General features: G+C 43.0%; 1 protein-coding gene across 1 annotated transcript in view; it reads right to left on the bottom strand.

Moving 5' to 3' along the window:
- Window positions 1-4,637: 4,637 nt before the first annotated feature.
- Window positions 4,638-14,600, bottom strand: part of LOC139367930 (adenomatous polyposis coli protein 2-like) — a 43,381-nt gene continuing 33,418 nt past the window's right edge. The window contains exons 9-15 of the mRNA XM_071106366.1: window positions 13,356-13,743; window positions 13,147-13,245; window positions 12,884-13,023; window positions 11,093-11,170; window positions 10,816-10,932; window positions 10,443-10,657; window positions 4,638-10,322 (exon numbers count right to left, since the gene is read on the bottom strand). Coding sequence (XP_070962467.1) covers window positions 4,769-10,322; window positions 10,443-10,657; window positions 10,816-10,932; window positions 11,093-11,170; window positions 12,884-13,023; window positions 13,147-13,245; window positions 13,356-13,743 — 6,591 coding nt within the window. The 3' untranslated portion in view covers window positions 4,638-4,768. The remainder of the gene's footprint in view (window positions 10,323-10,442; window positions 10,658-10,815; window positions 10,933-11,092; window positions 11,171-12,883; window positions 13,024-13,146; window positions 13,246-13,355; window positions 13,744-14,600) is intronic.

The following is a 14,600-nucleotide window of genomic DNA, read 5'->3' on the forward strand; positions in this document are numbered from 1 at the left end:
AGTTAGCAATGCAATACAATATTTCAATAACATTCCATTATTATTACTATTATTATTATTATTATTATTATTATTATACATGTACAGATGTTGTACCCTCAAAAGCACACACATTTGTACCAATTGGGTATGAATAAAAGTGTCCTCTTATTTAGTGTGTTTTTTACTGGACATGTTGCTTATCAAGATGATCACAGATTCTTTGGCAGGGAGCAACGGAGACAAAGCATTTTAGAGGAGAGTACCCTCTATTGGTTGTCATCATCATTGTCTCAACAGGGATGAAAAACGGCTTCTAAATTGCGTGTTGGCAATAAAAACAATTTGATGTATTATTCAACAGATATAAAAAATATTAAAAAAACACAAGATAAAAAACATAATGAACAAGGTTATCAAAGAATATAACAAATACGTGCGTGATGACGTGTCTGTCTCACACAAATGACGTCTCAACTTCAGGTCCACGCATGGGCACAATAATTATTTTTTTGTTGCATATTGATATTGTTTAAGTTATGTTGTATGCACAGTTCTAAACATTTGTAAGACAGCTTGGTAAAATTGCACCGTAGAAAGTCTTCAGCTAGCTACCAACAGAGAAGTGGCAAGTTTAGGAGACCCCGTAAAACCATGACTGTCTTACACATTTGAAATGTGTAGACAGACACCAGTAGTAAAATAGGACTCTTAGCTACAATAGCTAATTGGATATTTAATTTAGCTGGCTATCTTAAGACATACTTCTCCACGGTGCCATTATTCCAGATAGTCCAGATTTTGGTTCTGCAGAATGAATATCAGCATGGGTGCTAAAATAAGAAGCGAGTGGTGCTTCATAGTCAACCAGATCCGCCCACTGTGGACATCAGAGCCTTTCCGAAAGATCCAGTCTTCAGCGTCTTGGAGGATGCCAACCAAGGTATGCACCTAGCTACTGCACATCTGTCAAATAGACGACACTATTACTAAGTGAATTCAAGCAGACACCCTTCACTTTATTTCACATGTAATGTTATGAGGGAGAGCATCTAATTTTGAGCTTTCAGCAAATTGTCTACTCGATTTGGTGGCCTGTGTTTTAGGAAACCTATTGAACTAAACTGGATTTCCCCCTTCCACAGATGCCAAGAGGGGGTCATCAGACAATGAAGTATCTTCAGATCTGCAGGTACTTGGAGATGAACAAGCGGCTTCAAGAGGTCAGAGGTGAACTCGTGCAGCAGAGGGAGGAACTGAGGACAGTTGGAGAGCAGTTGGGGATCAGCGTGGCCAAGGTCAAAGGGAGAGCCCTCGAACCAGTCTGTGAGGCATCACACCTCAGGGCTGGGAGAGTACCTTACCTCAGGGCTTGGGGAGCACCTTACCTCAGGGCTGAGGGAGCACCTTACCTCAGGGCTTGGGGAGCACCTAACCTCAGGGCTTGGGGAGCACCTTACTCCAGGGCTGAGGGAGCTATAACCTCAGGGCTTGGGGAGCACCTAACCTCGGGGCTTGGGGAGCATCTTACCTCAGGGCTGGGGAGCACCTAACCTCAGGGCTGGGGGAGAACCTAACCTCAGGGCTGGGTGAGCATCTAACCTCAGGGCTGGGGGAGCACCTTCCCTCAGGGCTGGGCGAGCACCTTACCTCAGGGCTTGGGGAGCACCTTACCTCAGGGCTTGGGGAGCACCTAACCTCAGGGCTGGGGGAGCACCTAACCTCAGGGATGGGGGAGTACCTAACCTCAGGGCTGTGGGAGCACCTAACCTCAGGGCTGGGGGAGCACCTAACCTCAGGGCTGGTGGAGCACCTTACCTCAGGGGTGGGGGAGCACCTTACCTCAGCTTGAACAGATTCATCACGAGAAAACTTGGCGTTCCTCGAGTCACACCACCTCAATCTCACACAGGAGGGTCTCAGAAATGGAAATGGGACTCAACAGATTGATTGTACATTGTCAGTTGATTGTTGTTCCAAATAATTGTTAGCATTAACATTGTCTCCATAAATTGGTGTGACTTTTCACAAATGGTCAAACAAATTAGTTATGTGTATTGTCTACATTTCTAGATTTTATATAATGAATATGAATAAAATATTGATTTTTAAATAAATATAACTTGGTTTTAATGTTCAACCACACTGACTTTATGTGCATGGATCGAGTGTCAGGCAGGAGTTAAGCTACATGGGTCATATGAATATCTAGCCATGTGATAACATCTAGCCATGTGATAACATCTAGCCATGTGATAACATCTAGCCATGTGATAATATCTAGCCATGTGATAACATCTAGCCATGTGATAATATCTAGCCATGTGATAACATCTAGCCATGTGATAACATCTAGCCATGTGATAACATCTAGCCATGTGATATATTTTTTTAACTTAAAGGTCATTATGAAATTAATGCCAGGATGAAATGTCAGAGTAGAAGTGCATTTGTTGATATCCCGATTAGCTCATAAAACTGTCAGTATGTCCACATTTCATTGGCATGAGTGTATGCTAAGTCAATATAATTGAAAGCCCATTTTATTGTTTTGACAAATTCAAGAAAAATTCAAATGAAGGTTTTAGTCAGCCAGGTTAATGAAATGTGTCCACAATTTATTTGATGAGAACATTTATTATGATGACTTTCATTCCTTGGCCTATATCACATTGTACCATTTGTTGCCTATGGCTCTGTTCACACCTGGCATGAGATTTCTTGTCCCCCATATCTGATCTGTTATAATCCTCCTTCCCTTCACCCAGTATTCCAACTTCATTTATTCTAGTTGTAGCAAAGTGGGTAATATGAAAATGACAGTTATCTTCACAGGAAACTGCTACAGTAGTCCAGTTCCAAGTCATGGCCGATGCAAATCAGCTTTTATGTTCCAACTTTGGAGGTGATTTCATTAGTCTCGTTCACAACCAGTTTGCAAATCATTCTGGCGCTTCCAAGCACTGAATATAACTTGAAGTAATGTAATGCCAGGTGTAAACAAAGCATATGACATTCATGGTGGATGACCTTGGACATTTTAATCGTAACATAGCATATACAACACTTCAGTTGTAAGGATCTTGACAAAACTTTCAAAGATAATGTCTTCGTCTTTGACAACACTTTCCTTCATACTGCACACTCACTATTTGTCTTTAAGGGCTGTTTATACATCATCAATGGCCATTATGTGACAATGTTTGTGTGACAAAGAGACTTGGTTCATTGCATTACTGAAAACACGAGTAAAACATGGACATGTTACTTGTTGACACAATTCAACACTGCACATTTAATGAGAATAAACAGCCCTTAAATGTCATGGAGATCAAGCAAGATTAGTTTCATTTTTGTCAAGCACTTTTGTCTTGGTTACATCTCTCAGAGAACATATGACCAGAGAACATATGAACAGGTGATGTTACAACTACAGAGAACATTAATTTTAATTTCTAATGCTTGAGTTCTTTGACCTATCACTACTGGCAGCAAGACGTTTAAGCAAATATTAACACATTTCTGTAAATAGTTATACAGAATAATTTCTGTAAGAGTACACGTCTGTAAAACCCAACAGTTGTTTCTCTCTTAGTGACCATCAGCCACCTTAACACCATCTTTTACCTGCCTGTGATTACTTTAAGTATAACTGATTCTAGAGGCAAACACAAATATGTTATAGCATTCAATAGACAAAGGCATTTACAGCTATTAAGTTGAAATACCGTCAAGTCATTTAGCCTGTTCATGTACAACGAGCATCAATGAGCATGACGTTACTTCATTGCCACTTGATTAAGATTGCAGATGGACTAGAAATGCATGTTTACTGGATCTTTTTTGTTGAACTTTTTAAATAATGAAGAATACCACTGAGAAGTTGATTTTAGTCCAACATCCACAATATTAAGAGGTGTAATACAGGTGTATTTAACATGCTGTAAGGAGCAACACAGAGTTGTTTTTGCTCACTGGGAAGCTTATAGTTCTACCGTATGCCTGCACGCATTTAAATACTACTTTGAAGACAGAATACAGATAACACAGAGTTCCAGCAGTGTTGATTGTTTAAGGTTAACTATTAGCAATAATAATTCCTGCAGTGGTTCAAAAGTGAATGCTAACAGTGTTGTATCCTCAGTAGTGAGTAGTGTGGTGAAGGCGAAGCAGTGACATGTGAGTACATAAGAAATACTGTACATGAGATTATGTCCTTATTTTGATGTATTTCAATGGTCTTTCTCAAATTAGTTTGGAAACACAGTAGTACCTTTCCAAAAACACAAACTCTTCCAGCCGGGTTTTCACTCAATAATTTGCATATTGTTTTTCATTAATGGTACTTCCTTCATTTTAATGATGGTACTGTATGTCTTGGAATCCACATACAATTTTATTTTTTTGTATGTTGTCATGTCTACACTACTTTTCTAACAGGCAATGATATATATACAAATACAAAAAGTACAAAAATGTTATTTTGTAAGAGAATAGGCTATTCCCCGTCACTCCTCTCTAAAGGATAGTGTTAGTCTATCCATTGAAGTCTTGTCTTATGCATACATCCAACTTGTATGAATGGCATGTGGGATCAGATGATTTGACATGACAAGTGTTCTTTTTTGAAGACATATTTCTGATGCAGTGAGGAAAAAAAAGGTTCAATACCCGAGGTAAAATGATTGATATTCACAACTAAGCCATCTGAGTGTTAGTATCAATCAGGAACACAGTAGGATTGTATTCATCTCAAATGTACAGAAGTACATACGGTACTACGTAGTAGCTACTGCGCTTCAGATTTATCACATGACTTCTCATTGATTGTTGTTTCTTGGCTCTGTGTGTCTTGCAGGCAGCAAGCCATGGGGCTGGGTATGTAGTTGAATGGGGTAACCCTAACCGCCATGCTGGGGGAGCTCTGACGGAAATGACCGACGCCACCTGTGTGAGTTTCCACAGAGTGTGAATTTCCAGTAGAGGCTGTGCTGTAGCTCTTTAGGGATCCATCAGAGCCTCCATCTTGGCCGGAGCCAATGCTGATCTTTCTAAGGAGGGCTAGTCTCGCTGCCTCCTCTGAGATGACTGGAGCTGTCTCAACAGTTGGAGAGGTGCTTGAGTTGGTCTTGTTGGACGAGAAATCCTCTGTTTGGACTGTGGCGTCGCTTGTTTTTCTTGAATTAAGTAAAATGGTCGGCAGTTTCCCTGGCAGTGCCGGTGGTTTAGGTTTTGGACCTTCAGGAACAGGCAACAGAGGCAGTGCAGTAGATGGCAGAGTGCTCTTCAAGATTTGAGGAACATCCTCATCCCGAAATCTCCTCCAGGTGACTCTGTCATTGAGACATGATCCAGTTCTCTGCTGCTTCTTATTTGTATCGTCCTCACTCTTGGCTCGCCCACTTGAGTCAGAGGACGAGGAGCGGAGGGAGGAACGGCTGGTTACTCTGCTCAGTATGTTAATGCTGGGCGATGAGGAATGGTGCTTGATTGTGTCTCTTTCCTGCTGCTTGGTTGCAGAGATGTTCCTCTGAGGCAACCTGCAGGGACTCTCTGAGCTGGTTCTCCTGGCTGGATGCCTGGTTGAGAGGTCTCGGTCACTAGAGCAGGCTCTGGACAGAGTCACAGTCTGCCTTTGTAGCCCCTGCCTTGACTCTTGCCTTTGCCCTGGCCCCCTTTCTTGCATCCTTCTTGGTCCCTGAGCAACTGCCTTTAGCTCTTGGCATCGAGATGAGCAGAGGAAGACTGCAGGAGCACCTGGGATTGCTTTTCTGGGCGATGCATGCTGCAAGGTAGGAACAGAGCGTGAGGATGGACCGTCACGTCTCATCATAGTCTTTGATTCCTTGATGAAGGTCAATTGCCTCAGGAACCCATTGCGGTCAGATTCGCTGCAGCTTGAATGGACAGATGTCATGCGATTGGCTGGAGGTATTCTTTTTCCTGCCACCTGACTGTTTTGCCTGCTGATACTTGTGTGTTGGTTGGTTACCAATGGTGATAGAGTTCTGGACTGTCTTGCTGCATTCTGCATGAAGGGTATTCGGACAGGTGACTTCTGTGTTTTGTGTGCTGGAGATTTTGGGGTCGGATTTGAAGGAACAGTGGAACGTCCATTCCTTTCAGGTGGACTACTTGCTGGTGTGGTATCTTTTTTGGAAACAGATTGACTAGTTTGTGAGGGGAAGGTTATTTTCTTCGGTGACTGTCTCGATGGAGTAGAGCTTTGAGATGATCCAGATGATGAGCTCTTTGGTATCCTCGGAGGTGGGGTTGAGCTTCTTTTCGGCAAACACCACTGTGTGGAGTCATGGGGTTGTCCCAAACGGTGGAGACTCCTTGACCTCTGTTGAGCAAGGTTTGGATTCTTTGGAGCATCTGTCTTGGGTGACATTTTGTTAGGAGGAGGTATTTGTGAGAGATTGATCTCTTTCTTAGGGGTGTATGTCACTGTTCTACCTCTGAAGACCACTGGCAGATTTGGAACTGGCTTACGTTGGTTAAAGTCCAGAGGTTTGTTAGCTTTTTTGTCCTTAAAGATCTTCTTTTCTTTAGGAGTAAAACTAGATCCAGACATAAAAGAGAGGACAGATTCGGTCTCTTCAGAGGACGGTTCTTGAGACTTTGATGCTTGTAACCGTGTGACAACAGAATTAGCGCCTTCTTGTATTTCTCTCCATTCAACACTGTTGAGGTCTGAGTCTTTATCTGAAGCCATATCCTCACTGTCAAATTCTTGTTCTTTGTTCCATCCACTGGCCACATTCTGCATGACGTTTCTTTGTTTCTGCTTCTTCTCTGCTTTCTTTCTTGCAGAAAGCTTCTTCCTCTGCTTGGGCATTGCAGATGTTATGCATTTTTGCAGAAGATCATCCTCTGAATCCATACTGACTGAACTTGGTGAGCTTTGTTCCTCATACTGATTGTGGATGTGCATTGGTCTTTTTTGTTGGGCCTGGTTAGATATCTTGTTGTGTTTGTTTTTCACCCATATTTGCTGGGCTTTTGATTGGTGTTCCTCAAATTCTGCATCAATCAAAGAGCTAAGAGATCCACTAAGAGAATAACATGGGGGTGTTTCGTCCATTATTAGTTTGTGCTTGATCCTATTAAAACCTTTGGATCTTGTCTGGGAATTGTCAATCCGACCAATATTAGTCATACTTCGGGAGAGAGTGTTCTTGCTGGACTCTCTCATCTGTTTTTTCCCTGCCCTTTTAATCACTCCCTCCTCTATGTCTGTCTGTTCATTGTATAAGCAGTAAATGGCTTCCTCTGTGGGACAGCGGATGGACTGAAAAGCCTTGTTCCCCTGGAGTGCTCTCTGATTTTGGTTCCCCTCTGTGTTTGGCTTTATGATAGGCAGATCCAGTTTCCTTGTCAGGACCTGTCCCTGCTTTTGTCTTTGAAGAATGGATGATTGATCATGCTTTCTCTGGTTAGCCACTCTATCAGCCACCTCTTTGCTCTGCATCAGTACTCTTTGAGTGGGAATGACATGTTTGATTGACCTGTTCATTTGATTGACTGGTATGTCAGGCTGACTGGTCATTTTAGTGTTCTTGTGGAAGTGCGAGAAAACCCGAAGGTCTTCAATTCTCTTTGCCTCTTGATCCAACAATTCCTGTTTGTTCATATTTCTTACCCTCCAATCTTTTGCCCCCTTGTCCCTCACTGGGTACTGAAGTGTTTCGTCACTTAACGATGTCGTGCTGGAAAAGTTTACGGGAGTGCCCTCGGCAGAATCAGTATATGAGGAATCATCAAGATATAAATCCTTTTGTTGCATTACAATCCTTCTCCCTGAGCACATTTGATTGGCATTGTTAGGAACCATCATATAAACAGGTATAGGTTTTCGGGTTTGTGAGTTTAGAACATGGGTGGGTAAGGTGGAGATCAGGGAGGGCCTTACTTTCCTGAACTTGGAGGGCATTGCTGAATTGATGCATTCTTTGAGAATTTCTATATCATCATCTGAATTGCCCTCACTATATCTTTCCCCTTGGTCCATAAAGGAAGGATGCTCATTGTCATCTGGCTCTCCCTGAGCCTGTGGGGATGTTGGATTGTTGTCCTTTTGCTGGAGTATGGGGGTCAATTTCAGTTCAACATCCTTCTGAATGAAGTGCTCATGAAGAGGTAGAGCACTCAAGCTAGAGGCGCATGAAAAGTTCTCTGTCGGCTTTTCCACTGTAAAGTAGATCATGGTGTCTAAATCTGGAGGCAGGTTGAACCTTTCCTTAAAATCTGCAATCTCCATGAACTTGCGCAAGCTGCTTTCCCACTGCCCTGCTGTCCCGGCGTTTTGGCTTTCTGTACCATTTGATTCAGCAAAGCATGGAGTTTTGCTTCGACTGGGAGGCATGGTTTGCCCTGGACTGTCAGGAAGATCACTTGGACTTATGGTCCCACTGATCATTTCGCTGCATGGATCACTTAGTATGGAGCTGGCAATTGAGTGAGATTCAAAGCTACCCAGTGAGCTGACAGAGCTACAACGACTCATCACAAGTGGGGTCTCATGGATGTAGTTCTCTGACGAACTTGAAGGTGATCTGTCCTCAAGTATGCCTGGTGAGACACCCCTCAGGAACACCTTTTCATGTTTGGTTGGGCAGGGAATTTCAATTGGATCAGTCCCAAGGCTTTGACAGGTTTTTGAATCAGTGACTAGCAGTTGGCTATCACTAAGATCCTCCAAGGTCTCATTCTCCTCCTCCCTCTTTACCAGATCCTCATCTTCCACTTCAATGATCTCAAGTGATGAGTCACTCTCCAACTCATTTTCACTTTGACTCTGCCCGTCAAGAGCTTCATCACCAGAGGAGAGGGAGGACAGGGAACTGCAACGGGAGAAACAGATTGGTGTGTTCTCCACTGAATACTTCTGCAGTGTCTCCATTGGTCCAATGGTAGGACTTCTAGCAGAGCTCATTGGAGAAAACTTGGTTAAACTCCCCCCAGTCATCACAGTTGGGACCCAGGCTTGTCTCCTCATTGCTTGAGCTGCATGTACATTGATGGCAGTCTTTGCAACACCAAACTTAGCGACACTTTGAATTAGAGGGACATGTTGATAAGAAGGGGACAGCTTTATGGAAGTCATGCTGACATCAGAAGATAATTTAGTTGATAGGCTAGCTGGTGTTTGAGGGGGCAACGCTTGGCTCTTCTCTGTTTCTGTGCTATTAAGATCAGGCAATTTCACATTTTTGCTGTCCACAGTATCTCTCTCTGGTACGTCGATCTGACTTGTCTCATTGAGGACATGAGCTCCGACGTTAAGGTATTCCTGATGGGCCACCTTAAGATCAAGCTTGTTAGGTCGTCTCGCTGAGGGCCTAATCTGGTCCTTGCTACCACAATAGCCATCACTGGTGCTGCCACTGTTCAGACTGTCAGTGGACAAACTTGCATGGGTAGTTTTGAGACGTAAGATAGCATGGGCTCTGTTTAGACGTTCTCTGTGTGCATAGCTGCTGGTATCAGAGAGGCGGCAGGGGGAGCATGATTTGGCCCGGGCCTCATGGAGTTCATCTGATCCATAGGGCAGGTCTGCAAAACGGTCCTCTGAGCTAAGGCTAAAGCTGTCCTCCGAAGATGTATGCATGGTAATGTCCTCCACAAGCTTATCAATCTTAGCCACAGTGTTGGTGATCTTTTTTGCTAATTTTTCTGCTGCAACAGACACCTCATCTTCTGGAGGCACTGGCTTCTTTTCCTCTGTCTGTGGTGGCTCCACATCTCTCTCCGGTTCACTGTCCTTCTTGCGAAGCTGGTTTTGAAGAAAGTTGGAGTTGGTCAGGAACATGGAGAGCCTGGAGAAACTCCCTGTGTCCAGACTACTGGAGACATTAGGGGCCTCATCATCGTCAAAGCAGCCCGAGTCAGATGCATAATCTTTTGCCAGGCTCTCGATGTGCCAGAGTGGCTTGTTGATGCTTGGATGCTTGGCACAGTTTTTTTTTTCAATAGAATCAAATGTCTCCGCAAGGTGCTTTGCATCTAGTTCAGCCTCTAGTGCTTTCTGCTTCCTCATGTAGAGTGAGGGCATGCAGGAACCAGGGGATATGACCGCGGCATCCTTATACTTGAAGGGCCGGTTCGTGAGCAGGTTCCGTAGAGCTGCGGCACTTCCCATGGCTATCATTTTGTGCTTGGAGTGGATGAGGTTGCGCAGCATGCTGACCGCTCCCAGGTCCCACAGCAGTTCCTGGTCCTTGGGACTGCGGGCAGAGAGATTCCAGAGGGTCCCACAAGCGTTGCTCACAATTGTCAGGCTGTGGGAGCGCAGGTGCTGTAGCAGCGTTTGGAGGCAGTTGTGGTCCCTGAGGATTTGCCTGTGTTGAAAGAATGAGAACATACTAAGTATACAAGCATGTTAGAATGAAATGTGCAGAAATTGATGACAATAATCATTGAACAGTTGCACTGATGTAGAATTCCATTCAAGGAAATACCTGTAATCGTCCCTGGTGGCCACAAGACTGGACACATTACGCAGGATGCCACCTCCACTCTCAATGATTGCCAGTGAGTTGGTCTGACATCTGTAGGTGAGGGTGCTGACCAAGAAGCCCAGAGCCCCATCTACTGAGCAAATGGCCACCTTGTTCTCAGGACTGTGTGCTGACAGATTCCACAGAGCGCTGAGGAGGCTCTTCAAGGTGGATTCCTAAAATGGGATTTTGCATTAACATTGCATTAGAGATTTAAATATATTAAATATATTAATATATTAAATATATTATATTTTGCAATTATTTCCTTTGATAATTGCTTTCGTTACAATTGCCAACATGAATTAATCACATAATCTAGGTGTGATTTTACCTTTGTAGCTTGAAGAGCACAGGTTATCAATCCTGTTACACTCCCCACGTCTCTAAGGACCCTCTTGCTGTTGATGTCTGCACGCCATGACAGATTTCTAAGAATACTCGACACTACCTGTGAGGGAACAATAGACATAACCTCTTCAGCCATGTGGTATTGTAAAAATGTATTTGAAGCACTGAAACTAAAAAGAGTAATGCCTAGTGATCCTGAAAGGGTGACAGAATTAATACACTCTGGAAATAGCTTTAGTATAGTAGTAACAACATCGAACCTGATGTAGTTCCTCACTATCAGATGCAAGTTGGGTGACAATGGCCTGCAGGCAGCTTTTCTTTGTGCAGAGAGTGGCCTGTGTAAAATAAAGGTCAGACATATAGTTGAAGTCGGAAGTTTACATACACTTAAGTTGGAGTCATTAAAACTCGTTTTTCAACCACTCCACAAATTTCTTGTTAACAAACTATAGTTTTGGCAAGTCGGTTAGGACATCTACTTTGTGCATGACACAAGTCATTTTTCCAAAAATTGTTTACAGACAGATTATTTCACTAATAATTCACTGTATCACAATTCCAGTGGCTCAGAAGTTGACATACACTAAGTTGACTGTGCCTTTAAACAGCTTGCAAAATTCCAGAAAATTATGTCATGGCTTTAGAAACATCTAGTAGGCTAATTGACATAATTTGAGTCAATTGGAGGTGTGCCTGTGGATGTATTTCAAGGCCTACCTTCAAACTCAGTGCCTCTTTGCTTGACATAATGGGAAAATCAAAAGAAATCAGCCAAGACCTCAGAAAAAAATTTGTAGACCTCCACAAGTCTGGTTAATCCTTGGGAGCAATTTCCAAATGCCTGAAGGTACCACATTCATCTGTACAAACAATAGCACGCAAGTACAAACACCATGGGACCAATCAGTCATCATACCGCTCAGGAAGAAGACGTGTTCTGTCTCCTAGAGATGAACGGACTTTGGTTCGAAAATTGCAAATCAATCCCAGAACAACAGCAAAGGACCTTGTGAAGATGCTGAAGGAAACAGGTACAAAATTATCTATATGCACAGTAAAATAAGTCCTATATCGACATAACCTGAAAGGCCGCTCACTAAGGAAGAAGCCACTGCTTCTTCACCAAAACCGCCATAAAAAAGCCAGACTACGGTTTGCAACTGCACATGGGGACAAAGATCGTACTTTTTGGAGAAATGGCCTCTGGTCTGATGAAACAAAAATAGAACTGTTGGCCATAATGACCATCGTTATGTTTGGGGGGAAAAGGGGGAGACTTGCAAGCCGAAGAACACCATCCCAACCGTGAAGCACGGGGGTGGCAGCATCATGTTGTGGGGGTGCTTTGCTGCAGGACGGACTATGCACTTCACAAAATAGATAGCATCATGAGGTAGGAAAATTATGTGGATATATTGAAGGAACATCTCAAGACATCAGTCAAGAAGTGAAAGCTTTGTTGCAAATGGGTCTTCCAAATGGACAATGACCACAAGCATACTTCCAAAGTGTTTGCAAAATGGCTTAAGGACAACACAGTCAAGGTATTGGAGTGGCCATCACAAAGCCCTGACCTCAATCCTAGAGAAAATGTGTGGGCAGAACTGAAAAAGTATGTGCGAGGCCTACAAACCTGACTCAGTTACACCAGCTCAGGAGGAACTGCCCAAAGTTCACCCAATGTATTGTGGGAAGCTTGTGAAAGACTACCCAAAACATTTGACCCAAGTTAAACCATTTAAAGGCAATGCTACCAAAGACTAATTGAGTGTATGTAAACTTCTGACCCACTGGGAATGAGATGAAAGAAATAAAAGCTGAAATCAATAATTCTCTCTACTATTATTCTGACATTTCACATTCTTAAAATAAAGTGGTGATCCTAACTGACCTAAGACAGGGAATTTTTACTAAGATTAAATGTCAGGAATTGTGAAAAACTGAGTTTAAATGTATTTGGCTAAGGTGTATGTCTTTATTGAAAAATGCCTTTACAAATCAGATAAATATGTATCCCTTTCAGTGGTTCGATGCTTTTCGGATGATACCTTGTTGACGACATCTCCAAAAGTAAGGTTTGTCAGTGCCATTCCCGCGTAGCGTCGAAGTGCCATATTGATGGGATCGTTCTGCATGCCGTACAGCTCCTGGTCCAAGTGCATCACCTCTGCAACCACCTGCAACCCTCCTAAACAGATACACCCGCCAAGCACATCACAAACTGAATAATAGATTCATTCACATATCATATTTTTCTTTATGGTTATGCTTTATCGTCTGTATAGTTCCCGTTGACGTGTTGTTCACTAACCTAGTTCATTCATGGCTCTTCGGTACTCCTCCTCGAAGGAAAGCTTCATGACAGCACACATGGCCTGGCAGATCTGGGGCTCCACTGGCTCAGGGATGTCTGAACGGAACATGGACAAGTACATCTTGAATTACTCTCACATCACTATATAATCCACAGTCTGCTATAGAGATCACATTAATCTCCTAAAATAATCCTCCTCTACTAACCTGTGGTTGTAGTACCTCCAGGAGAGGGAGTACGCACATGGCTCTCAATCCAGTCCCAGCCGCTGTCACAGTGCGAGCGGATCTGCTCCAGCACGTGCAGCACCCTCATCTCCCGCCGGGCCTGGCCCTCGTCGGGCTGGGAGTACACTATGTTATGCAGGGCAGTGCTGGCTCTGGACTGGGCCTCCCGGCTGCATGCTACACTCCTGGCCGACTCTCCGGCGCCCCCTGGGCCGTCGTGCAGGATCTGCACCAGCAGGGGAACGCAGCCGGACTTGCGCATGGCGATGCAGCTGTCTTGGGAGCTGGACAAGGCCAGCAGAGTGCGGGACATCTCCTCCTTGTCCCGGTTGGCCAGCATGGAGAGCAGCCAGAACACCATCTCCACCTAATCCAGGTGAAAGACATGGCCGTGGAGAGTATTTTATTCATTAATTTATTTACCTTTATTTTGGCAGATAAGTCGACTGAGAGATGTCTCAATATTTTATAGCAATGATTATAAGCATAACTTGCATATTATGTCTAATACCTTTGTTAAAACCAAGCATAGAGTTTATTTGTTATAATTCATTGATATTATATTTAAAAGGTGATTGAATTGCTCCTCATTTGTTATGACGTTAATGCATTTATTTTGAAGCAATGTTTCTTTAATGTACAAGTGAATAGGTTGGTTTACTGTTAACCTGTCTACGATATTGGTTCCCAATTGGGAATCAACCCTCCCACGTTCAGCTGAAACGGTGGCGCATGGAACGCAAAAATATTCTTAAAAATATTTAACCTCCACACATTAACAAGTCCAATAGCTCAAATGAAAGATAAACACCTTGTTCATCTAGCCAGCAAGTCAGATTTCTAAAATGTTTTACGGCGAAAACATAGCACATATATATGTAAAACCACCACCAGACACAGCTCATTTGAATAGCCAAAACATGCAATCAACAAACGCAGGATTAAAAAATAAATCGCTCACTAACCTTTTGAAAATCTTCATCAGATGACAGTAATATGACATGTTACACAGTACATATTTTTTTTTTTCAATAATATGCCATTTATATCCATAAATGTCCATTTACAGTGAGTTCACGTTCAGAAATTACTCAAAAATGCCCGCAGGAAATCTAGGTAGCGCGGCAAGATAACGTAAATAGACATCATAAACTTTGACTAAATATACATGTTCTACATATAGTTAGAAAGATACACTGCTTCTTTATGCAACCGCTTTGTTAG

Source organism: Oncorhynchus clarkii, chromosome 1 (assembly GCF_045791955.1).
Source record: "Oncorhynchus clarkii lewisi isolate Uvic-CL-2024 chromosome 1, UVic_Ocla_1.0, whole genome shotgun sequence".
NCBI lineage: Eukaryota > Metazoa > Chordata > Actinopteri > Salmoniformes > Salmonidae > Oncorhynchus > Oncorhynchus clarkii.